At 54.1% G+C, this 20,853-nt stretch overlaps 11 protein-coding genes across 11 annotated transcripts; 5 read left to right on the plus strand and 6 right to left on the minus strand.

Annotated features, from left to right (window-relative positions):
* Nucleotides 1-15: 15 nt before the first annotated feature.
* BU26DRAFT_527802 (uncharacterized protein) lies at nt 16-922 on the minus strand (the record flags this gene model as incomplete). The annotated part of the gene is made up of 4 exons (XM_033830804.1): nt 16-372; nt 454-621; nt 678-776; nt 809-922. 4 exons carry the CDS (start codon nt 920-922, stop codon nt 16-18), a joined length of 738 nt encoding a protein of 245 aa, XP_033689878.1.
* Nucleotides 923-2,404: 1,482 nt separating this feature from the next.
* On the minus strand, nt 2,405-4,162 carry BU26DRAFT_600492 (DNA primase large subunit). The gene is made up of 3 exons (XM_033835176.1): nt 3,945-4,162; nt 3,356-3,888; nt 2,405-3,304 (listed from the first exon to the last, which is right to left on the minus strand). Exons 1-3 carry the CDS (start codon nt 4,132-4,134, stop codon nt 2,516-2,518), a joined length of 1,512 nt encoding a protein of 503 aa, XP_033689879.1. The 5' UTR covers nt 4,135-4,162; the 3' UTR covers nt 2,405-2,515.
* A 100-nt stretch (nt 4,163-4,262) lies between these two features.
* BU26DRAFT_475382 (4-nitrophenylphosphatase) lies at nt 4,263-5,562 on the minus strand (the record flags this gene model as incomplete). The annotated part of the gene is made up of 5 exons (XM_033825532.1): nt 4,263-5,063; nt 5,113-5,204; nt 5,256-5,324; nt 5,425-5,446; nt 5,497-5,562. The coding sequence occupies 5 exons, from the start codon at nt 5,560-5,562 to the stop codon at nt 4,401-4,403; spliced, it is 912 nt and encodes a 303-aa protein (XP_033689880.1). The 3' UTR covers nt 4,263-4,400.
* Nucleotides 5,563-5,711: 149 nt separating this feature from the next.
* On the minus strand, nt 5,712-7,726 carry BU26DRAFT_514708 (peptidase M18, aminopeptidase I). Its single transcript, XM_033827899.1, has 3 exons — nt 7,536-7,726; nt 7,417-7,478; nt 5,712-7,188 (listed from the first exon to the last, which is right to left on the minus strand). Exons 1-3 carry the CDS (start codon nt 7,600-7,602, stop codon nt 5,803-5,805), a joined length of 1,515 nt encoding a protein of 504 aa, XP_033689881.1. The 5' UTR covers nt 7,603-7,726; the 3' UTR covers nt 5,712-5,802.
* A 253-nt stretch (nt 7,727-7,979) lies between these two features.
* BU26DRAFT_147096 (WD40 repeat-like protein) lies at nt 7,980-10,558 on the plus strand. Its single transcript, XM_033819915.1, has 4 exons — nt 7,980-8,740; nt 8,796-8,923; nt 8,975-9,531; nt 9,584-10,558. Exons 1-4 carry the CDS (start codon nt 8,466-8,468, stop codon nt 10,433-10,435), a joined length of 1,812 nt encoding a protein of 603 aa, XP_033689882.1. The 5' UTR covers nt 7,980-8,465; the 3' UTR covers nt 10,436-10,558.
* Nucleotides 10,559-11,454: 896 nt separating this feature from the next.
* BU26DRAFT_417952 (monocarboxylate transporter) lies at nt 11,455-12,764 on the plus strand (the record flags this gene model as incomplete). The annotated part of the gene is made up of 2 exons (XM_033823228.1): nt 11,455-11,527; nt 11,578-12,764. Coding segments are annotated over 2 exons (1,260 nt in total), but the record flags the coding sequence as incomplete, so codon positions are not given.
* A 403-nt stretch (nt 12,765-13,167) lies between these two features.
* On the plus strand, nt 13,168-13,991 carry BU26DRAFT_546988 (uncharacterized protein; the record flags this gene model as incomplete). The annotated part of the gene is made up of 2 exons (XM_033831865.1): nt 13,168-13,772; nt 13,836-13,991. The coding sequence occupies exons 1-2, from the start codon at nt 13,203-13,205 to the stop codon at nt 13,989-13,991; spliced, it is 726 nt and encodes a 241-aa protein (XP_033689884.1). The 5' UTR covers nt 13,168-13,202.
* Nucleotides 13,992-14,002: 11 nt separating this feature from the next.
* On the minus strand, nt 14,003-14,958 carry BU26DRAFT_537479 (uncharacterized protein). Its single transcript, XM_033831415.1, has 4 exons — nt 14,800-14,958; nt 14,577-14,748; nt 14,171-14,527; nt 14,003-14,113 (listed from the first exon to the last, which is right to left on the minus strand). Exons 2-4 carry the CDS (start codon nt 14,696-14,698, stop codon nt 14,008-14,010), a joined length of 585 nt encoding a protein of 194 aa, XP_033689885.1. The 5' UTR covers nt 14,699-14,748; nt 14,800-14,958; the 3' UTR covers nt 14,003-14,007.
* Nucleotides 14,959-16,470: 1,512 nt separating this feature from the next.
* Nucleotides 16,471-17,249, plus strand: BU26DRAFT_147214 (uncharacterized protein). Its single transcript, XM_033819916.1, has one exon. The coding sequence runs from the start codon at nt 16,565-16,567 to the stop codon at nt 17,039-17,041; it is 477 nt and encodes a 158-aa protein (XP_033689886.1). The 5' UTR covers nt 16,471-16,564; the 3' UTR covers nt 17,042-17,249.
* Nucleotides 17,250-18,925, plus strand: BU26DRAFT_147215 (glycoside hydrolase family 16 protein). The gene is made up of 6 exons (XM_033819917.1): nt 17,250-17,643; nt 17,689-17,704; nt 17,754-17,979; nt 18,030-18,447; nt 18,502-18,621; nt 18,674-18,925. Exons 1-6 carry the CDS (start codon nt 17,458-17,460, stop codon nt 18,713-18,715), a joined length of 1,008 nt encoding a protein of 335 aa, XP_033689887.1. The 5' UTR covers nt 17,250-17,457; the 3' UTR covers nt 18,716-18,925.
* Nucleotides 18,926-19,006: 81 nt separating this feature from the next.
* On the minus strand, nt 19,007-20,628 carry BU26DRAFT_514712 (ThrRS/AlaRS common domain-containing protein). Its single transcript, XM_033827900.1, has one exon. It carries the CDS (start codon nt 20,470-20,472, stop codon nt 19,135-19,137), a length of 1,338 nt encoding a protein of 445 aa, XP_033689888.1. The 5' UTR covers nt 20,473-20,628; the 3' UTR covers nt 19,007-19,134.
* Between the last annotated feature and the right edge of the window lie 225 nt (nt 20,629-20,853).

Raw genomic sequence — 20,853 nt, forward strand, 5'->3', positions numbered from 1 at the left:
TCATTTTCCCTTCCCTTAATGCGGCCAAACACAGAGCCCACCACAATCCGCACCCCCGTTCTTCGGATCGCAATCATCCCTGTAATCGTCCACGCACACCTGCCCATCCTGCGGGCAACCGAACCCTGCGAAACCGCCACACATCTTGTCCTCGACGCAGATACCCAGGCCATCGCACTCGGGTCCGCAGCCGGGCTTGTAAGGGTCCTTGATGCAGATGTAGCCTTCGTCGCATTGGTAGAGGTTGGGCCGGCCGCCGCCGCAGGGCGCGTGCGTGGGCCATGGTTTCTTGGTAGGCGTGGGTGTGGGCGGGAGTTTAGTGGGGAGCACGGTGCGGGTTATGAATTTGGAGCTGGAGAGGGGTGGGCAGACCTGGGGTTTGCGTCAGCGACTAGAAAGGACGATGAGGGCGGGGAAGGGGACGGAAGGGTAAGGGGTGGGAGGAGGACGTACTTGAAGTGTTGGCGGCGCGCCACCGCACTTCTCGTAGCACTTTTGTTTTGCGGCATTCTGGCAGTAGCATGAATCTGGCCACATCTGCAGACACATGACTTCTTCGCAGACGCATGATGGGTCTGTTGGCTTGGGCGTTGGCGTCGACGTGGGTTTGGCTGGACAGGGCTATATCGTGTTAGTGGTTTCTGGTCGGAAATGTAGAGGATGAAGGCTGGGCTGACGAGGTAGGTTGGGACGTAGTCTGGGCAGTGTTCTTTGCAGAGGGTCTCGCGGTTGTTGAGGCATTGACAGAGCGTCTGGACGCAGTGGTTAGCATGTGTCTTGCGGGATGAGAAAGGAAGAGGGGACGTACAACCGCGTCGCTGGCGTCGCATTTGACCTGCGGGCACTGGCATTTTGTCTCGTCGGTTGGTGTTTGCGCGAGAGCTAGGGCTCCCAGCAGCGGGAGCAATAAGAATGACTTCATCGTTGCTCGATGCTCAGATTAGACTTCGTCGAACTCTTAAGTACAATCGCAAAACGAGGTGGTACTAATCGAAGGCGTGGAAGAAGTCGCGACTCTCCGATCTTTCAAGGCCAGCAACTACCCACCGCATTCCAGCCCTCCCATCCATCTTTATATCATCCGACTCGCCAAGCCCTATAAGCAAGCAACAAATTGCCAACCCGAACCAGTACAACCCACGATCACGACGCCTCCCCCGATCACCTGTCCTCACCTGCACTCCACTATACCCATCGAGGCATTCGGTCCCCCGAGCTTCTCGGAAGTGGCTGGCCGCCAGGTCCGCCACCATCAGCATTTCATTTCATCATCTCGTATTCAGACTTCCGAGAAAGAATGCAGGTTTAGGGTTGCACGAACGTTTTAGAGAAATGCTGACGGAGGCCGAGAAAGAAGGGAGAAACGTTTGGCGAGGAGCTGATGCCGCAGGGGGGTGAATTAGACGAACGAGGGCTAAGAATAGGGTGAACAAGCTTTTTAATGACGGGGCTCGTATCTTTCTTTCCTGGGGAGGATCGGCGGTGCGATTTGCGCGCCCCGCAAAATTCGGGAGGGTCGGATGCAGGAACCGAAGGGTGCGACTGTGGAGAGGGAGAGCAGCCGTTCCGATGCCTGTCCGCACTACCACTACGACAAGCCTTTAAGTTCGTATGCCAGCGACGTTTTGTTATGTTCTACTACTAGCAAGCACACATGTCGGGTTGAAATAGCCTAGAGCACCGGCCAAGCTCGTAGGGCTATTTATCAGATCGTTCGTACGTTTTACAACTAGCAGCGCACGCACGTCCCGTCATGGTTAATAGGGAGTGCGGACCGGGTAATAGATAACTTTGCTCGTCAAGTTCTTCCTTGCTTGCACATCTACAGTAGCTCTCAATGCTTTCGCCTCTTGTATAGTCGCACGAGGGAAGGGAGATATCAGGCTCGTGCGACTATGGTAGTCTGTCTCTCCCCGGGAGCAACGGCCGATAACGTTCCACAGGAATGCGAATACAAAGTCCACCGTACGGCGAACCCGCTGCAGGGACCGGAACGTGAAGGCCATGGATCCGCATACCTCTTCCCGCCTTTTGCGGAGAAACGAGGACTCGCAGAACGTTTTTCTGCAAGAGTCTCGGGCCGTCGTGGCAGCCATCCCGACCTGGCTGCAGAATGTGTTCGGTCTCGTCGTATCCCGTATTCGAAGTAGTAGTACAGAGTGTCCGGAAGACATCTCCTGAGGTGGAGAGTCCCCCAGGTCTTTCGCCTTGCGTCACTCATATACAACGCCTTGGCGCGATCGTCATGCGATATTGCACAGTTCATTGAGTTGTTCGGTACGGCGTGATTTAGGGAAGGTAGCCGATTGGTAGTTGAGTGGACTGTTTGCTGGATTGGGAATTTTTGCGGCGAACAAGAGCGAGATGGATAAGATTTGTGGGTGCTTCGAAAAGAACTGATTATACCAATGTATAAATACGAGACTAGTGCAAGGATATACGATGCCTACGCCCAAGCTGTCGCCCAGCGCCGCGACGCCGTACGCCGAAAAGACCATGCAGTAATCTCGTAGACTTACTCCTCCATCTTCTCCCCATTAACAATGCCCGCATTCCCTTCGCCCAGATGCTTCAACAGCCAACTGCGCTTGAAATACGTATTCGGATGCACGATTGTGTCCAGATCTGTCGCACTCCACGTCCCATCATCCTTCACCTTTTTAATCTCCCTCTTGTGCGTATGTTCAAACACCCTGTTACACGCAACGTGGTATCGCTGTTTGCTCACATCCTCCTTGACCGTCTTGAGCACGTCGCGGTCGTTGATGCCCACGCGCTGGAGCAACGATGTGAGATTGTCGCTTGTGAACGTGCGGTAGGGGCATCCATGCGCTTGACCGGGACCGGGAACCGGCTCAGTCAAGATCTTCTGGCAGGAGTAAGGTGTATATCCTCGTCCGCGTCTATTCGCGTCGCCGCCCACATCGCCGTACGCGTGCCGGACATTGTACTTGTATTCTTTCTGGAACTTGTCGTCTGTCATAAGCTTGAAGGAGCGCCGCCAGAAGACGATGCACTCTTCTAGGCTGAGACCTATGCCCTTGAGGAAGAGGGTATATTGAAGACGGCCGTAGTGCTTGAGATGCGAGTTTGCGCGTAATGTCATATGCAAGTTCTGCATGCAGAGAGGGAAGTTTTGGGAGAGCGTGTCAATGGCGTTGGCGGTTATGATGGAGAGGCCATCAATGGAGGCGTCTGAGGAGGAGTATGCGGCGTCAGGGGCATTGAAGGATTGGGAGAGGTGGGAGAGGATGGGTGCAAGGCGGTCGTCTTCGTCGAGACGGGGAAGTGCGCGAGCGGTGAGCTACAATGCCTGTCAGCGTCCGGACTCAAAATATTGCCCGAATACACGTACCTCGAGAGCTTCATCTAGCCGTTTCGTGAACTCCGCGACGACCAGGCTCATCTGCTCCCTCTGTGGAACGTATGCCTTTCCCCTCTTCAGCAATACCTTTCTCTGCTCCACCAGTTCTGGAACCCGCTCCCAGTCTACCTTGAACCAGTCCTGCTCTTCGCCCTTCTTCGACCTACTAGCGGCTACCAATTCGTCGCGGAGCTCTCGCTTCTCGTCTTCCTTGACCTCCTCCCACTCCAGATTCAGACTTCTCACGAACTCTTGCCTTTCTCGTAGGTCATCGTCTTTGAATCTCAGGCGAAAGAGCATTGTCTCTAATCGCGAAAATCGCCTGCGCAGGTCTTCGGTTGCAGAGAAGGCGAGGCGGAGTATAAAGTGCGAATAGTGGTCTTTTTTCCTCTCGTCCTGCAGACTCTGGCTACGCGACGAATTCGAACGAAGAGGGAGGTATTTGTTCAAGATGCTCGTCATGTACTCGGAGGTTTCTTCGGGGCTGCGGTTGCGGAAGCTGCATGCTTCGAGCTCAGAGAGGACTAAATAGCAGCATTAGCATGTAAGCGTGCAAATTGATATCATCAGAGCTGCGCGCCTTTCAGCCGATTGATTGCCCACGTCTCAAACTCCTCCAGCGTGATTTCCGCCGTGGGAGGCAAGATGTAGAAGTTGAGCCGGTGCTCATAGTTTTGCTGCTGGAATTCTGCTTTGGCGAATTGCCTCTTCTTAGGATCAATGTGTGTTCGCCGCTTCGGATCGACTCGAGAATAATCGTGGCGGATCATGGTGTATGTGGTTGTGTTTGCGTTTTGCTGCTCTGGAGTTCGAGATGAGCGTTAAGTGGGGGACGCGATTACTCACGACGCGTCGACGCGAAAAGGTCTACTAAGCCTATTTCGGAATGCACGCGTTTGATGCTACCGCAACCCCTGCCCTTACACGCGAGGATGCAGGTCTTGGACCGTGTCTATTCACTCTATGAATATCTATAAACTCTTAGCAAAGGACGTGCCTATGTTTGTCTCCGAACGCCATCGATCCCGCTCCTCCATCATCCCATCAAATCTCCGATAGAATCCATGTATGTCGTTGGCACGGTCGGCGCTCCCTCCGTGAGGAAGTCCTGCTTCTTGCTCACGCCAGTCAACACAGCCAATGTACCACCCAGCTTGCCGTCAATACCAAACTGGATGTCCGTGTTCAGCCTGTCCCCGACCATGCACGTCCTCTTCCGGTCGAAATGGAACTTGCCCTCGATAGCATCCATCATGGCCTGGCTCGGCTTACCCAGAGACAGAGGCGCTCTGCCAATCGCCTTTTCTACACCCGCACCGGCTGAACCGGCTCCCGGAAAGAAACCATGCGCCATTGGAAGCGTGCTGTCGGTGTTCGTCGCGAGGTAAATAGCGCCGCGCTGAAGATACTGGAAGGCTATCGCCATCTTCAGATAATTTACGTGGAAATCTAGGCCAGCGAGCACGACGCCGACATCCGGGTCTAAGAGCTTGCCATTGGCAATGTTGGTGAAATCCTCCGGTTCGATGTCGCGGCGATACGCGGGATCCGTGCCTCCGACATACTGAACGCCCTCCGCATCGAGCTCCTGTTCGATGCCACTCTCGCCGAGCACGAACACCTTGTTCTTCGGGGCCGGAAGCTTGAGGATGCGTGCAATGTACACGGCGGCGCTGTAGGAAGAACCGAATACCTCGTCCTAGCTTATACGTTAGTCACGGGCTGGAACCACTGCAATCCCTACTTACGACTTCAGCAGGTATTCCCAGCTTGTCAAACTTCTTCTTGTAGTCGGCTCGCGATTTCGTGCTATTGTTCGTAACGAAGACAAGCTGTTTGCCTGAAGCTCAGTGTTAGCAGGCGTGTAGCTACCTGGCAGATGAATTCGTACCTTTGCTCCTCAACATTTCTATTGTCTCTGGCACCTTGTCGTATATATGATCTCCAGACCAAAGGACGCCTATCCTTCTTCACAATCAGCGCATGCTGCTTCGAGGAGTGGAGCCCGGGCTGGTTCTGTCCAATCTAGGCACAGCCGACGAGGAAGGAATCGCACGCACCATCGCAGTCGAACAAGAAGACCTTCGCGCAGTTGTCAGCATAGCCAGCGCTGAGGGGAGCATGTCACTCACGTCGAATCTGGAAAGGAATTCCTCAATACCAGCTTTGTCGCCGGTAAGATATTTCGGCTGCGCCATGCTCTCTAGAGCATTATCTTGACCCATGGCTGGACTTGAGCGGAGGCAATAATTCACGATGGACGGAGAAGAGTGAACGCGGGCTGAAGAAGAAAGGCGGATCCAATAGTGGGGTGCTTGGCATTGCCTAACCGGAACGATTCCGGATTCCGGATTGTCATAGCCTGGCCAGCACTGACCCCACGTCTTCCTAAGCTATCTACATGCGAGTACCCTGCTTCACAGCTTCGAACGGTCTAGTCAGTCGACAATAATCTTTTTCTCCAGCTCCTCGAAGTTCTCAAAGAAGCTCTCAAACAGATTGATGGCATGCTCGACATCATGCGCGCCGCCCGTCTCGCGAATACTATGCATGCTGAGCTGAGGGTTTCCCAGATCGAGCGTGCGAGCCCCCATCGCCGCCGACAGCATTGGCCCAATCGTACCTCCGCACGAGGAGTCATTTCGCACAACGAACATCTGCAGCGGCACGCCTTCCTTCACGGATGACGGGCTTGAGGAAGCCTTCTTCGCCCGGCGCGCTGCTTCCTGAAGAAGCACTATCCCGGGAGAGTTGGTTGCGTACCTGGCGTTCGCGTTGACCTTGATTACGGTTCCTTTATTCATCTCTGGTCGGTGTTGAGCTTCATATTTGGCGGGATAGTTCGGATGCACTGAATGCGCCATGTCTGCCGAGATGAGGAACGAGGTGGATAGAGTCTGCTCGTATGCGGTCGCTGTATCGACATCGAGCCTGTCGTAGGATTGATCTGAGTTGGGAGAGTCGGAGGCCGGCAATACCGAGAGGCGACGGACGACAGCGGGAAGCAGATTTGAGTCAGCTCCTTGCGCGGTCAAGCTTCCAATTTCCTCATGATCAAAGAGGGCTATTAGGCGGATGGTGGAGTCCTTGTCTAGCGACCCAGGCGACGAAAGACTGTTGATCAGGCCCTCCACGCTGCAATACGACATCATCAGATTATCCAACCGCGGAGAAAAGATCAACTCGTTGTTCAGGCCACCGACGACGGACTTCTGCGTGTCGTAAAGCACCATCTCGAAATCCATGATATCCTTCGGCTCGACGCCCGCTTCCTCTGCGATGATCTCGACGATATACGAATGATGCCGCTGGGATGGAGTGACCAGTGGCTCAAACGGACCATCCTTCTCTTCCTCCTTGGTCTCCTCGGCCTTCCCCTGCCTGTTCAGTTCCGCTGCCGCCAAGCCAGCAATTGGAAACAACTGCGTCTCCTTGTTGAACTGGAAGTTCTCCTGACGGTCGAGATGGATGGCCAGGGTAGGTATCCGTAGGATCGGTCTCTCGACCTTGACCAAGCGCTGCTCAATAGTTCCCTCGTTCGTCTTGACCATGGCGCGTCCAGCAATGGACAGATCCCGGTCGAACCATGTGTGCCATAGTCCACCACCGTAGGTCTCGCAAGCCACCTGCAGGAAGCCGTCGCTCTGACGCTTCGACACCGGCTTGATACGTAGGCACGGCGAATCTGTGTGCGCGCCGATCATGCCGACCGGATTGCCGGCCTTCCATTTCTTGCCGATAGCAAACGCAACGATCGAGGACCCATTTCGAGTGAGGAAGTACTTCCCACCGGGATGGATGGTTGATGCCCACGAATCTCGTTCCTGTGAGTCGTAATCGTTAGCGCTGGAAAGTTGTGGAGCCGTCTCTCTTGGTCATGTCTCGGTTGCCCAGGTCATGCTGCCAATAAGGAGCAACGTGCGAGCAGAATTTCGAGGTGACGCAGCTTCCGATGGCTTGACAAGAACTTTTGGTGTTCATGTCTCGCCACTATGGGGCTTCGGCTCTCTTATAGAGGGTGCAATCATACGACGGGACGGCATAATGCTCACCTTAATTTGTTTGAAGCCTGCCTTCTCCAGCCGCTCTCTGGCTGATTTCACAGCATGGAAAGCTTCGACGAGTTAACAAAAGACCCATAGTCATATATCATTTACAAGCGAAAACATACGCGTCGGCGAGGCATTGACAAAGGACAGAAAGTCCTCGGCGGCTTTGAGTGACGGCTTGGTCGACATGGTCCGCAAAGCACACGACAGGGCGAGGGGAAGAGTTGTGACACTGAAGGACTGCGGCAGGGTTGCTCGAGTGGGCTGGCCTCTGAGCATAGGATAGGTCTGCGAGAAGGCTGAGTGTGGGGTGGAAGAGAGGTCGGTGCAGGGTTGAGGTGATGCGCCCAAGCTTCCAGGGACCGGGATTATTGTGATTGGCTGGCGGGCGGCTGCACGCGTTGAGAACGAGAACATCAAAACATCAGAGGGCGACGTGACGAGACGGCTCCTCACTCACCGTCCCTCGCCGCGTCGCCTTCACCGTGTCTCTCATCGGCTTTAGTTATTAATTTTGCCCGCCATTGTGCCGCCGCCCGCTCGAGCACGCTGCCCTGCGTTGTGTCCTTGAACGCCGCTCCTTGCCTCCAACGTCCAACGGTCGCCGCGTCGCTCTTTCCTAGTGCGGCTCTTCGCAGCGGCCCCAAAACAACCATATTCCTGTCACCACCCGCGCCCCGCCGGCTGCCCCGTCAACAAACACACAATCACTGCGATGCGCGATACGTCCGATTGAAGAGGAGGAACAAGTAAAAGTCTGCGCGCACGGAAGAGCGCCGCCGTGTGGGGAGCGGTGGTGAAGAGTCCAAGGGGCGCTATCTGGACCGCCAGCAATCGACTTCACTCCGCGCGCACCTATCGCATCTGCTCACCTCTCACCGCTGCTGCAAACGAGCCGAAGACCGCACATCGGTGCAAAGCCCTCCTTCACCTGCAATTTATTCAACCTCTTCCGTCCCCGCCCCGCCGCCCTCTTCTCTCCTCCAACCTCCTCAATCCACACCACGGTTCTGCAAGCAGCTGCTAGCTACAACATCGCGCGCCACTCCGCCATGGCTTCAGACGATATCCACGCTCCCGTCCCGACGACGGAGCGAGCTGTCGACGAGGCGCGCACGCCGACCCTCATTTCACCACCAGAATCGAAGACGCCTCCCACGGCTACGCACAAACGCAATCAGGCTGACTTCACCCATGACCGCAATTCAGAGCCTGTGGATCCTTCAGCACTGACCAAGGCGCTGGAGCGATTCGAGCAGGCCGGGCGGGTCAGCGACCGACCAGTTGCGAGTCCGAGTCGCAAGCGCCCGCGGCTGTATGGTGACCGGTGAGTATCCAGTCGTTCATCTCATACTGGGCAGGCAGGCTGACAGAAACTTCAGATTCATCCCGAATCGTGCAGGACAGGACCTTCAGGCGAGCTTCTCCCTTCTCCATGAGGATGGCTCTCCGGCAACTCCATCACGATCTGCAAAGCGCACCCCGCATAATGAGCTCCATTTCCAAAAGAGTGAGTACACTGATGGTACACAGCATGCGCATATCGCTGACTCCTTCCCAGCTGAGGAGGCCAATCGGACATATTCCGCCGTCCTTCGCCAGGAGCTGTTCGAGGGAACAGTTCCGCAGGCCTTGCCTCAGAGTTTGTCTCCAACCGACAGTGCTATGCTGCGAAATTCAGGCCGCTCACATACGCCACCAGCTCGCACGACGGGGGCTCTGCCAGCCCCCAATCTGACCCCGTCTACCCCGCACAAGAATCTATTCAACTACTCCGGCCAGCCAACACCCTCAAGGACCCCTTCAAGCAGGCATGGTGTGAATCTCAATGCGCAGTCCGAGCTCTACAGCCTCTCACCGATCAAATTCAGCAGCCAACGGATGTTGCTCAGCCCTCAGAGGACCCCACGTGCCGTGTCGAAAGTGCCGTACAAGGTGCTTGATGCACCGGACCTCGCCGACGACTTCTATCTGAATCTTGTCGACTGGGGCAGCCAGAACACTCTTGGTGTGGGCCTTGGGTCCTGTGTATACATGTGGAACTCTGCCAGCGGCCGCGTGACCAAGCTCTGCGAACTGACTGACGACTCTGTCACGAGCGTCAGCTGGATCCAACGGGTAAGTGGATGCGATCTCCCGGATGCCATTGCCGTGGTTTAACTGTGTGCAGGGCTCCCACCTCGCCATCGGCACCAACCGAGGCTACGTGCAAATCTGGGATGCGACGACGCAGCGCCGCCTCCGAACGATGACGGGCCATACACTCCGTGTCGGTGCCCTCGCGTGGAACGAGCACATACTCACTTCGGGCTCCCGAGATCGAATTATATACCATCGAGACGTCCGCCAGCCGGATCAGTGGCTCCGAAAACTCGTTGGCCACAAGCAAGAGGTTTGCGGTCTGAAGTGGAACCACGAGGACGGCCAGCTTGCTTCAGGCGGAAATGACAACAAACTCATGGTCTGGGAGAAATTAAATGCCGAACCAACCTTCAAGTGGAGCGAGCACCAAGCCGCCGTGAAGGCCATTGCTTGGAGCCCTCATCAACGCGGACTTCTGGCAAGCGGTGGTGGCACAGCCGACCGGACAATCAAATTCTGGAATACGCTTATCTCTTCGAATGGACCATCTCCATCGTCCCTCGCCGCTGCCTCATCCGCGGCATCTGCATCCGGCCCGGGTAATGTTCCGCATTCGCCAACCGCACCAGCCAACCTCATCAGGAGCCTCGATACCGGTAGTCAGGTCTGCAACTTAGCATGGTCCAAAAACAGCAACGAAATCGTCTCGACCCACGGGTACAGTCAAAACCAAATCATTGTCTGGAAATACCCAAGCATGCAGCAGGTCGTTTCGCTCACTGGCCACACCTACCGAGTGCTTTATCTAGCCATGAGCCCTGATGGACAAGTCATTGTCACCGGTGCCGGCGACGAGACTCTCCGCTTCTGGAACGCATTCAAGAAGAAGGAGAAGAATGGCAGTCTCAACACCATGGACAAATGGGGTGTCATTCGCTGAAGAGCTACCACTAGTGGCACCCTTTCTAACATTGTACCATACAGGGCTATCGCGTCGTGTGTGCAGTGCTGCAGTGTCGATCGCCGTTTTCTATCATGGAACGATCCTGTACTAATATGTTTTGTGTAGATTCACAACTCATATTGATCCAGCATCTTCACGAAGATGGACGATCCACGGTTACGTGGGACGACTTCGAAATGACGGAGATACTCGGCACGATACCCCTCACAAAAGTTTCTCTCTATGACCTTATCAGCATGGAAACGGTGTTTAACGGCGCATTTCGATGGACGAGGAACCAGGATACCATTTCGCTATTTTCTCGTCAGCATCCACCTATCAGCATATCTTCTGGGATCTAGGTGTGCTGCTGCTTTACGACTTCGAGCATTTGCTGGCGACGAATCTTCCTGCATTTGGTGGAGATTTGGGTTATCTGGTTTGTGATCGATCATAATGGGGGGCTTTGGTGGCATTTTGCTTCGGCTACTTTCAGGGCGCAGAAGCTGGAGTTAACGGCGTTGGAGACCGACTTGACAAGCAAGCGGCGAGCTCTGGGCATTGACGATTATGATTGTACATTTAGCCCCGAGATACCACCAACTTCTTTACTTCACCATTCCTTTTCCGTTGCAAGCTACCCGTTAGCTGACGGTTCCTTCCTGATTGGGTGAGCTACTGACCCACTGCAACACCAAGTGGGGTCTTCACGCCCTGCCAGCACCTCGTCTAATCTCATTCATGCTCAAACCATTTCACTTTACGATGCATATTGTCGAACCGTCTGTGTCCTTTGCACTTCTTACTTGTCCTTAGTTTTCAACTCACGTCCGTTTGAAGGATTCCCATACGTCCAGAGCCTACCAGATGACTCTCTCCGACCTCGTTACGACGAGTCTGAAGAAAAAAGTACCCCGCGAAAGCTTTCAATATCCTCTGGGTCGTCCTGCGACTCCGAGCAATCCCATCTGCTAGAACTAGATTTTGATCCAGAAGGAGCGCCATGGGGGAAAGGTTTGCCACCTCAGGACCGAGGTGCCGGTGCTTGGAAAGTGCTGCTCGGTTGTTGGCTGCTCGAAGTATCTTGGGGTGTGAACACCTTAAACTTATTTCAACAATGAGTGGCTAACGAATCGCAGGTTTTCCTATCAGCTTCGGCGTCTTCCAGTCCTACTACTCGACGCACCCTCAATTCTCAACGTCGACTTCAATACCCACGATCGGCGCTCTCGCTCTCGGGTTCCCCTACTTGTTGCTTCCCCTCACAAGCTCTATCTGCTTAAGATATCCTCATTTCCAGCTCCATTTTATGTTCTTTGGGTGGTTCATGTTAACTTCCAGCCTGCTCTTAGCTTCATTTGCCACACAAGTCTGGCATTTGATATGGACGCAGGGCGCAATGTATGGCATGGGCTGGTGCGTCTGTTATACGCCATTCCTCATTATTCTAAATGAATGGTTCGATAAGAAGAGAGGGCTTGCGTACGGATTGCTATTCGCCGCCTCTGGAACGAGTGGACTGATATTACCCTTCATGCTTGAGGCATTACTCTCTCGTTATGGCTTTCGTGTCGCGCTTCGGTCATACGTCGTCGTATATGCTATCATCAGCGCGCCATCCTTCTGGCTCATTCGACCTCGGTTACCCGCTCATCGCCGGAAGCAAGACGCAGGCAGAAAGTCGGAGACTACCCGGCTCTGGTGCACTGTCCTCATATCCCCAGCAACCTTAGTTATATCCGCCTCCGTCTTCCTTCAAGGCCTCGTCTTTCCCTTTCCAGCAACCTTCCTCCCCTCTTTTGCTACAGCGCTCGGTTTGCCTCCTTCGGCAGGCGACTCGCTTCTAGCCGTATCCTCACTCTGCCAGGTCCTCGGCCTTGTTATTTTGGGCTGGTTCTCTGACCACGTTTCCTATCACATACCTCACTCCATCTCGTCGTTCGTATCTGGCATCGCCGCTCTATTTCTCTGGGGACCCGGGAAAGGGTTTGCTCCATTAGCAATCTTCGCCGCGGTATGGGGCTTCTTCGCCACGCCGTACAGCATGTTGTGGACGAGGATGAGTGCTGGATTAGCGGAAGAGGGAGGACAAGAAAACTTGGTGCAGAGGACAATGGTGCTGTATTCTTGGTTTAGCTTCGAACGGGGCGTTGCAGACATCCTGGCAGGCCCGCTTAGTGAAGTGCTGATTGAAGGAGAGGTCGCGAGGGGGAAATTTGGGCTGGGGAAGTGGAGGGATATTGTGGGCTTTTCCGGCATCATGCTGCTGGTGAGCGCAGCTGGGGGGCTGATGTGGTTTTGGGAAAAGTGGAAGAGACGGCCATGATGTAGATATTGAGATAGGGATCTGAGAGCCTCAGCGTACCCAGTGAGTATTAGACTGTTGCTCTCTTTGCTACCATGTATCAAATTTCGACTCCAACCCACTACTTCTTTGCCTAGAAGAGTCATCCTCTTCAACCTCCCGGATGTTCATATCCTTCGTTGGACTATGAGTACACCTGCCAATCGAGCGCTACCGTAACTGTTGGTCTCAAGCGCAGCTTCACCTCTATTTTCACTCTTCGCGTTAGCTCTGGTTCTATGTATCGCGCGCTGCCCTCCGAGGTCGCGCCGCGTCTCCCCGGAGACGAGCCCGGAAACGCAAATGACCACTCTCAACAATCACGTGAGTGAGTGAAAGACATCACAAACATCCATACGCGCACCGAATCCCAACAATTCTACACCCACCTCTCGCCCGACAAGCAACCAGCACAACACGATGTCCCCGCCGTCGATCCAAGCAGTCACGATGGACAATCCTCTCACGGATACACCGCCGCCGGACATCCTGGCCCTCCACCGCATGCTCGAAATGTTCTCCCACGCTCTCTATGTTGATGTCCGCCGCACCTTGGACCCCGCCGCCGTCATCCCCTCGGATATAACACATCGCATGACGAGTGTCTACAACATCAAAGGTGAGCGTCAAGTCCGCCCCGCCTTCCTGACCAAACTGCGCGGCCACATGCGCTCCCTTCGCGAGGCGCGCAACGCGGGTGAGACAGGTAAGGCGTTCAGCGTTGAGCACTTCATCGTGTCTCTGGGTGTCGCGGGGATGCTATGCCGACTGGTGAATATGAAGGACGGGGATGTGGGCAGCGATATGAAACCGAGATTGAGGTATCGGTTGGGCTATGTGAAGTTGGTGCAGAAGCGGGATGCGGAGAATGGGGTGGAGGTTTGGGTGCTGGATTGGAAAGAGGGGAACCCAGGGGATGAGAGGGAGCTGGGGGAGATTGAGAAGGAGATTGGGGGTTTGGGGGTTGCGGGGACGGGGGATGGGATGGAGGTTGGTGGTTGAGGGACGGTAAGAAGATGAGATAAGGATGTAACGGGCTGCTGACATTTTCAGGTTGGCTCGCGTATCAATGGCTTGGATTCTGAGTTCGTAAAAGGCCATCGGTATGGGGCACTGCTATGTGCGGTGCTGTTTAGGGGGAGCCAGTCTAGAACAAGGGCATGCAGAGTTCATGTTCGGGTTGGAGAGCGCGTGGTTATCAAGGCTTAGTTATGAAATACAGCCTTCAGACGGAGACAGGCTGTGGATCGTCTGGATTGGCAGTATAGCTAATCCGACCCGCTGGAAGAAAGAATAGCGCAATGAGAGCGCCGCCCCGTACCTGAGGGTAACTATATAACTTGTCAGCTTCTTGAAGTTTACTACTGCATGCAAACTGGCGGACTTACTGATGAGTTCCTGCACCTGGAGACGTCCACCCCGCACCCTGCCAACCCTGCATTCCCATTAACTCCGCCGTCTTATCAATCTGCACCACACAATTGATCTCTCCATATGGATGCTTATGGTACTGTCCCGAATACTCCTCTTGTGAATCCATATACACAGTCGTAATGCTAAAGAACCGCGTGTCTTCCTTGGGAAGAGCGACCTTAGAGCGCCGATACTTACGCCCATCGATCTCGATGTTAGCAATCCAGCCTTCTTCAAGTCCTTTGCGTGTTAGGGAGCATAGATCCTCATAGATGAGATTTCCGGACCCATAGTGCGTGTTGAGATATGTTTCGAGGTCTTTGCCAGGGGTGCTGCGGTAGGTTAGGAAAGGGTGGAGGAGAAAAGGAGGAGGGAACGGACAGGTTCTCGACCTCGGAGAAGAAATCTTGACAGCGTTTGAGGAGCTTCTGGGCGGTTGAGTACTTGGCGAAGTCTACCTCAACCGGGGCTGCATTGCCGCTTTGGCTGGTTAGACGGTCCATGCTCACGTCTTAGTGCGAGTTCGGGGCTTTTCAAGTGCGTTCCGTTCTGACTGTGGAAAAGTAAGTATGTTGGTATATGATGCTCACGTTGCGGCTCCTACCAAAGCTCTCATGCGTCGACCTTGGAGAGTCTGATGCTGGAGGGCATGCGATCGTTCCTCCACCTAGGCACGAAGCTCTCTTATGAGATTACCAAGATGCACGCAGATGCTTAACTTTTTTTTAATGGAGCTGAGCTGAAGACGTCGGATATGTGTTCGGGAACATCTTCAATGGTTGGATGGTGCTTACCCCGCAACTGCAGTAGCTCGGGATGCATTCTCGGAAACTGGACGCCCTGTCATCGGAATCGGAACGGAACTCATCTAAAGTCTGGATTATTAAAACGCGAAATAAGCGTTATTGGAAAAGACGGGAAGTGAAGAAGGAGCGAAAGGCAGGTAAGGGGATATTCTTCTCCAAAAACTTATTTTAACCTCATGCGCCTGAGGCATGCTGGAACTGGCTCGATGAAAGATAGCTTGATCAGACGTTGAGCATGCCCTTCATCCACCACAATGTCCAATTGAAACAAGCGAAGTTATGTAGCAGCGCCCAAAGGCGAATGACCATTCAGACAGCTCCAGACGGGAGCCTACTGGACTGGCTACTATACCGCTCGATTCCCCAACATCTAACAACAGTAGAAATGCTGGTGCTGGCGAGTCGGCCTCGGGCGCAACGGTCGTGGATGGGTGGAATGTAACGCCTGGAGACGGGGTGCTGGAGGTACAACCTTCTCTGCTCCCCTGTTCTCATGACGCAGGAATCGTGATGGAGTCTCGTTTCTAAGAATCTTGATAGGTAAAGCGGCCAACGCGCGCGATGACAGTGTTAGACCTCTTCCACAAACCTATCCGTTGGCCAGGCTGTACGTCGGTGACGCTATATCGAAGAGGAAAACCTATCCAACCAATTCGGAGTCTGTCTACTACGCATCGTCACCAGACTCGACGCCAAGTCGAATGCTTATCTCGGCGATGTCGGCCTCGGTCTTCGAGCAATAGGCGGCTTCGCGTCGACTGTGCGCTGGCAAGGTGGCTACTCTCAACATCCGCCGCGTACATTGCGTTGCAATCGGAATAGCATGGGGTCGATAGTGCGTCTGGTGGAGAAGTATGGCAGCGGGGAGGTTGAGCGGTTGTTGTCAAGCTGCCGAGGTTGATATGAATGTACTCCACCGATTCGGTCTAGCGGACCAGCCCTTCTCGTCGGGGAAGGTGCCATCAAATCCTTTGACTACTTCCTCATCTCCTTTCCCATGCATGATCTTTGTACTTTCGCATACCCAAGCATTTACTCTGCCTCTTCCTTTCACATGCTACCTGCCATCATGGAGATATCCTCTCCGACGCTATGGGCATGCCGTGTACGCCTTGCGACGCGGTGGGCGTCCTTCTCACTACCATCGCCCGCCCTGAAATGCTCTCCTATTCTTCCGGTCCCCAGGGAATAGTAACGCCTTAACCGGGTTTAGAGATACCACCGCTCCTCACGCACCATCTCCTCGGCGCTTCCGACCGCTGGCAACGTCTGCGACGGAACGGGCACCGGTGGAGAACTGTTACCTCCTGGGGCGCGAACACCTCGCCTAGAGGCGCATGAGACCCAGCAGACAGGAGCATCGCCAGGGTCTTAGATCGGTGCGTGCCGCGTGCGCGTGGCACGATCTAACGGCCCGCTCTGAATCCTCCACGGAGCGTGACCTAGAGCAACTTCACAATGCGGGGTTCGCGTCACCACACCAGTCCATCTGCGAGACATGTTCCCGCTGCCTTTCACGCAAAGGCAGAGGTAAAGGTCAACTGAGCCGTGGAGGTAAGTGTGATGGGGTTGGGAAAGGTAGGCGCTTGTTTAGGTCTCGGCGACTGCTGTTCTCCCCTACCCCGGAGAATGTCCCCTGCATACTCTTCGGATGTACCCCTTTCAGTCGTACGTTTCTATCTTGCAGGGATCGCAAAGCGCTTGCTCTTCAATATCCAGGATGGATGTCTTTTTATGAGCAGGATGCAAGCTGGACGCTGCGATGGTACTGTACACAGTAGGTACCGGACCCTTGAGGACGCGGGCTCTCGTCCCGTCCAGGTCCACCGGAGAATCTTTATTCTCTTTTTATTTCCTTCCCATATCAAAATTTCTTGGTCAAATTGTTCCAGAATTTGCGTCTGTCGCGTCTTGAAATGCATCCGCGGAGCCGAACTCAGTTTGATGAAAGCGCGGACGCTTCGGACCAGTCACCTTTCGAGACGCGAAGCTTCTCTTATTGCTCTCCTGGAAGCGGCAAATCCACGCCAAGCTAACTGACCCTATTATTCATAGCTGGGCGCGACTGTCTAGGCCCGTCAGGCGCCATGTTCATGCCTCCTGGTCAAGCCTTCTCAACTTCCTAGCTTGGTGGATCTCCCGCTCTACCTGGACAGTCTACAACCTGACCCTAACTGGCAAACCATGAAATGTAACCACGGAAGGCTCGCTATAGCAATTTATCTCCGTGGACGAATGGGATTCCGGCCTTTCAGAACGACCAGTCGGTCACAGTCCGTTGCCTTTACCAGGCCATGGGCCGGAAGGAGTCCAGCAGCCGACCCAAAGTTTGAACCATGCTCGTGGATGCATCTCTTGGTCTATTATATAAAGGACCACGAGGCGGATGCACTTATGGGGTGTGTTAATACTCCGTGCAACGGCCGACTCTATTCTTTCTGCAGCAAGCCACCGTCATGTCTTTCAGGGCTTTTATCGTGTCCCTGCCACTCCTTTGGAAATATACTACGGCATTCCCAGCTGGCCCTGGATACTTCCCAAATAATCAATCTTCGCCCGTTAATGACGTCCACGTTGCGGCCTACGGTCTGATCGACTCTTACGACGCTAGCAACTGGTTGAGCAAATTCGACGTCCAGGCTGTAAGTAAAACATCATCTATTGAGGCTTCTGCTAACCCGGCATAGATCGCAGATCCTACCCGTATGCTCTTCCACTAGATGTGCGCGGCAACGTTAACCTGAACATAAAGATGGCTTTGTTACCTACGTCAACCAGCAACAAGCGCAGCAGCAAGGCCTCATCAAGACCCAGAACAACCAAGTATACATGGGCGTTGATACCACATCCGTACTGAACCCAAACGGCGCCGGCCGAAACAGCGTCCGCCTGCAGAGTAAGACAGCCTACCGCCATGGTCTCATTATCGCCGACTTTGCCCACGTTCCAGGGAGCAACTGTGGCAGCTGGCCAGCCTTGTAAGTCATTATATTTATCAGCAAGCATATCATTGCTAAGATAAATGTAGTTGGATGGTGGGTCCCAACTGGCCCAACCAAGGCGAGCTCGACATACTCGAGGGCGTCAATCTGAATACCTACAACCAGGTCACATTGCACACCTCACCCGGCTGTGTCCCCAGCGTCGGTTCCGGCGGCCAAAGCGGGCACCCCGTCGGCAACGCAGACTGTGGCGCAAATGGAGGCTTCACAGGCTGCGGCGTTGAGTCTAATTCTGCCACGTCCTACGGTACGGCTTTCAACGCTAACGGCGGCGGGGTGTACGCCGCGCTGTGGACGTCTTCTGCAATCAAGGTTTGGTACTTCGCTGCTCGAGATGTGCCTGCCAACATTCGCAATGGAAATCCGGATCCGAATTCTTGGGGCCAGCCGATTGCGAACTATGCTGGCTGTGACTTCGATTCGAAGTTTGGCAATATGAATATCGTGAGTCGAATCCGCATATGATTGATAGGGGAGATATGGGCTGACCTAATGTAGATTTTCGATATCACCTTCTGCGGTGACTGGGCTGGACAGGTCTGGGGATCGAGCTCTTGTGCCAGCGCTAATCCGAGCTGCAACGCCTACGTCGCGTCGCAGCCGCAGTCCTTTGGCGACGTGAGTCTTAATCTGAACCCCTACTAGCACAGTTTTGCTAATGTCTTCTCAGAGCTATTGGCTGGTCAACTCGCTCAAAGTGTACAGCGTGTAGAACGACGAGGCCAGAGCGATCTTGGTCGGCGCTTTTCGATTCTTGTCTATAGTTCACGTACTCATCTACATTTTCTCTTTATCCTTTCCGTTTGTCCGTACTGTTTTCATCTCTCTTGCATCTGTTCCTTCACTCTTTGCATTTCTTGTCCATACTCCCGGACTACCTTGTGCATATCCGGTCCTGCAAGTTCTACTTGTTCATACTCATCGGCACTCATTTATTCTTTCGTCGTTCTTGCATCACTTGCATACTCTTTCCTCTGTTGTCTCATCCGATTAAATTGTTCTGTATCCTTTCATTCAGTGTACATATGGAGAGGGAACGGTCGCTTTGAAACGCTGATACCCTTAAGCGCTAAATGTCATTTCCATCTATCGCAAGTCTATAAAGCGCAAATGCCTTAGGGTTAGTTATGTTCATTGTCCTTCGACCGCCGCCTTCAGAGCCTCGATCTCGCCCTTCCTCCACTCCGTCACCTTGCCCTGCCACTTCTCGCCCTTCCCGCCTCCTTTGGCCGTGCTAACAAGCTCTTTGACTTTCGTGGCCATGCTTTCAACTAAGCCCTTCTCTCCGATGATAACAATGGACCCCGCTGTCTTCACTTCTCCTGAAGCGAACACGACAACGCCGCGCTCCTTAACGGCTTCCTTGACTTCAAAAACCACCAGATTTATATAGTCCAGCCCATCCGTTGCCCGATAGCACCACGCTTTCTTGCCGGCAGCCAAGTCAGCCTTGATCCTGTCGCCCTCGTACTTCGCGATCTCGGCGAGCATCTTCTTCTCCTTCTTCCTCGCGTCGGCAAACGAGTCGCTAAGCCGCTGTACGCTGCTCTGCACGTCTGCCGGCGCAGACCCCGACGACAGCGATACCGCGATATTCCGCAACGAGTTGATAGACTCCGTTGCAAGCTGAATCGCGCGATCGCCCGCGGAGAAGAAGAGCCTGCAATTCGTGCCGCGCACACTCTGCATATGATGCAGCAGAATCACCCCAATATGGCTCGTCTGCTTCAAATGCGTCCCACAGCACGCATTGTAGTCCAGATCGCCGATCTTGATAAACCGCACCACGCCCTTCTCTTTATCGTAGTCGCCAGGCAGCTTATGCGCCGCCGCATCTCCGGGCGTTTCGACTGTGATGGGCATGTTGGTCCGGATGGCTTCGTTGCAGCGCTGCTGGATGCTGCGGAGCTCCTCGTCGCTGGGCTTCCGCAGGAGCTCGATGTAGTTCATTTCTCCCGCGGCGCCCATGGACCAGCTGAGCGTGGGCAGGGACATTGTGTCCATGATTGCGGAGAGCAGATGCTGGCCCGTGTGCTGCTGCATGTGGTCCCAGCGGCGGTTGAAGTCAACATCTTGCTGTACTCGCGTGCCGGGCTCGAGGGGCTGGGAGGACAAGTGGACGCAGCGGAGTCCGTGGCGCTGGATGCTGGTGATGGGTATAGCGCCTGACGGGTCTGAAGTCAGAGGCGTGATGGAGCCGTGGTCTGTTGGTTGGCCGCCGCCTTCGGGGAACAGAACCGAGTCCGCGAATTCGATGAGCCATGTTTTTGAAGATGGTGCTTCACCGTTTCCTATTGCCTTTCCGGGATCGGGGGACTTCGTGCTTTTCGACTTGCCGTTTGTTTTTTGCGTCTTTGGGGCTACGTATTCAGTACACGATACAACTTCCGTTTCCAGACTGCGGAGATAAGAATCCTTCTGGCACGATAGGGCGCCCACGATGCTTGGGATCGGTTCAGCTACGGCCATTGCTCGTAAGACGAGAAGAGATGTGTTACGTGAAGAAGTAGGAGAGAGTTTGAAGAAACTTTGATTGGACGTCGAAAAGAAGGACGAAGGAAGATGAGAGAAATGGCGCGAAACGGGACACTTAGTAAGCGCAATCCGGGTTATCATCGAAGCTATTGCAGGCTGGCCACCTTTTACTATGAGGAGTACTTGGTTATAAGTTTCCAGTCATTTTGCAATGAAAATTTGCGCAGATTATCGTCGAAGGGCGTGCTTGAAGGGCGGAGAAGCCAGGGGGAGATACCTTGCGCTTGGCTTGAAAGGGACTAGCTCCGTCTGTTCATATTCGAAACCGAGCTGCGAACAGCTTCATCCATCTCACAGTTCAAATGCCCAATGTTT

This window comes from Trematosphaeria pertusa, assembly GCF_010094035.1.
Source record: "Trematosphaeria pertusa strain CBS 122368 unplaced genomic scaffold BU26scaffold_2, whole genome shotgun sequence".
Classification (NCBI taxonomy): Eukaryota; Fungi; Ascomycota; class Dothideomycetes; order Pleosporales; family Trematosphaeriaceae; genus Trematosphaeria; species Trematosphaeria pertusa.

What these genes read in the sequence shown, in the direction of transcription:
- BU26DRAFT_600492 (XM_033835176.1), bottom strand. Translation starts at nt 4,134, where the DNA reads ATGATCCGCCACGATTATTCTCGAGTCGATCCGAAGCGGCGAACACAC. An exon ending in GGCAATCAATCGGCTGAAAG is followed by an intron (nt 3,889 to 3,944) that starts GCGCGCAGCTCT and finishes GCTGCTATTTAG; the next exon opens with TCCTCTCTGAGCTCGAAGCA. An exon ending in GGCTAGATGAAGCTCTCGAG is followed by an intron (nt 3,305 to 3,355) that starts GTACGTGTATTC and finishes CAGGCATTGTAG; the next exon opens with CTCACCGCTCGCGCACTTCC.
- BU26DRAFT_514708 (XM_033827899.1), bottom strand. Translation starts at nt 7,602, where the DNA reads ATGTCGACCAAGCCGTCACTCAAAGCCGCCGAGGACTTTCTGTCCTTT. An exon ending in TGTCAATGCCTCGCCGACGC is followed by an intron (nt 7,479 to 7,535) that starts GTATGTTTTCGC and finishes AACTCGTCGAAG; the next exon opens with CTTTCCATGCTGTGAAATCA. An exon ending in CAGGCTTCAAACAAATTAAG is followed by an intron (nt 7,189 to 7,416) that starts GTGAGCATTATG and finishes TACGACTCACAG; the next exon opens with GAACGAGATTCGTGGGCATC.
- BU26DRAFT_147096 (XM_033819915.1), top strand. Translation starts at nt 8,466, where the DNA reads ATGGCTTCAGACGATATCCACGCTCCCGTCCCGACGACGGAGCGAGCT. An exon ending in TGAGCTCCATTTCCAAAAGA is followed by an intron (nt 8,924 to 8,974) that starts GTGAGTACACTG and finishes ACTCCTTCCCAG; the next exon opens with CTGAGGAGGCCAATCGGACA. An exon ending in GCGTCAGCTGGATCCAACGG is followed by an intron (nt 9,532 to 9,583) that starts GTAAGTGGATGC and finishes AACTGTGTGCAG; the next exon opens with GGCTCCCACCTCGCCATCGG.
- BU26DRAFT_537479 (XM_033831415.1), bottom strand. Translation starts at nt 14,698, where the DNA reads ATGGACCGTCTAACCAGCCAAAGCGGCAATGCAGCCCCGGTTGAGGTA. An exon ending in TTCTCCGAGGTCGAGAACCT is followed by an intron (nt 14,528 to 14,576) that starts GTCCGTTCCCTC and finishes AACCTACCGCAG; the next exon opens with CACCCCTGGCAAAGACCTCG. An exon ending in CCAGGTGCAGGAACTCATCA is followed by an intron (nt 14,114 to 14,170) that starts GTAAGTCCGCCA and finishes CAAGTTATATAG; the next exon opens with TTACCCTCAGGTACGGGGCG.
- BU26DRAFT_147214 (XM_033819916.1), top strand. Translation starts at nt 16,565, where the DNA reads ATGGGGTTGGGAAAGGTAGGCGCTTGTTTAGGTCTCGGCGACTGCTGT.
- BU26DRAFT_147215 (XM_033819917.1), top strand. Translation starts at nt 17,458, where the DNA reads ATGTCTTTCAGGGCTTTTATCGTGTCCCTGCCACTCCTTTGGAAATAT. An exon ending in TGTGGCAGCTGGCCAGCCTT is followed by an intron (nt 17,980 to 18,029) that starts GTAAGTCATTAT and finishes AGATAAATGTAG; the next exon opens with TTGGATGGTGGGTCCCAACT. An exon ending in AGCCGCAGTCCTTTGGCGAC is followed by an intron (nt 18,622 to 18,673) that starts GTGAGTCTTAAT and finishes ATGTCTTCTCAG; the next exon opens with AGCTATTGGCTGGTCAACTC.
- BU26DRAFT_514712 (XM_033827900.1), bottom strand. Translation starts at nt 20,472, where the DNA reads ATGGCCGTAGCTGAACCGATCCCAAGCATCGTGGGCGCCCTATCGTGC.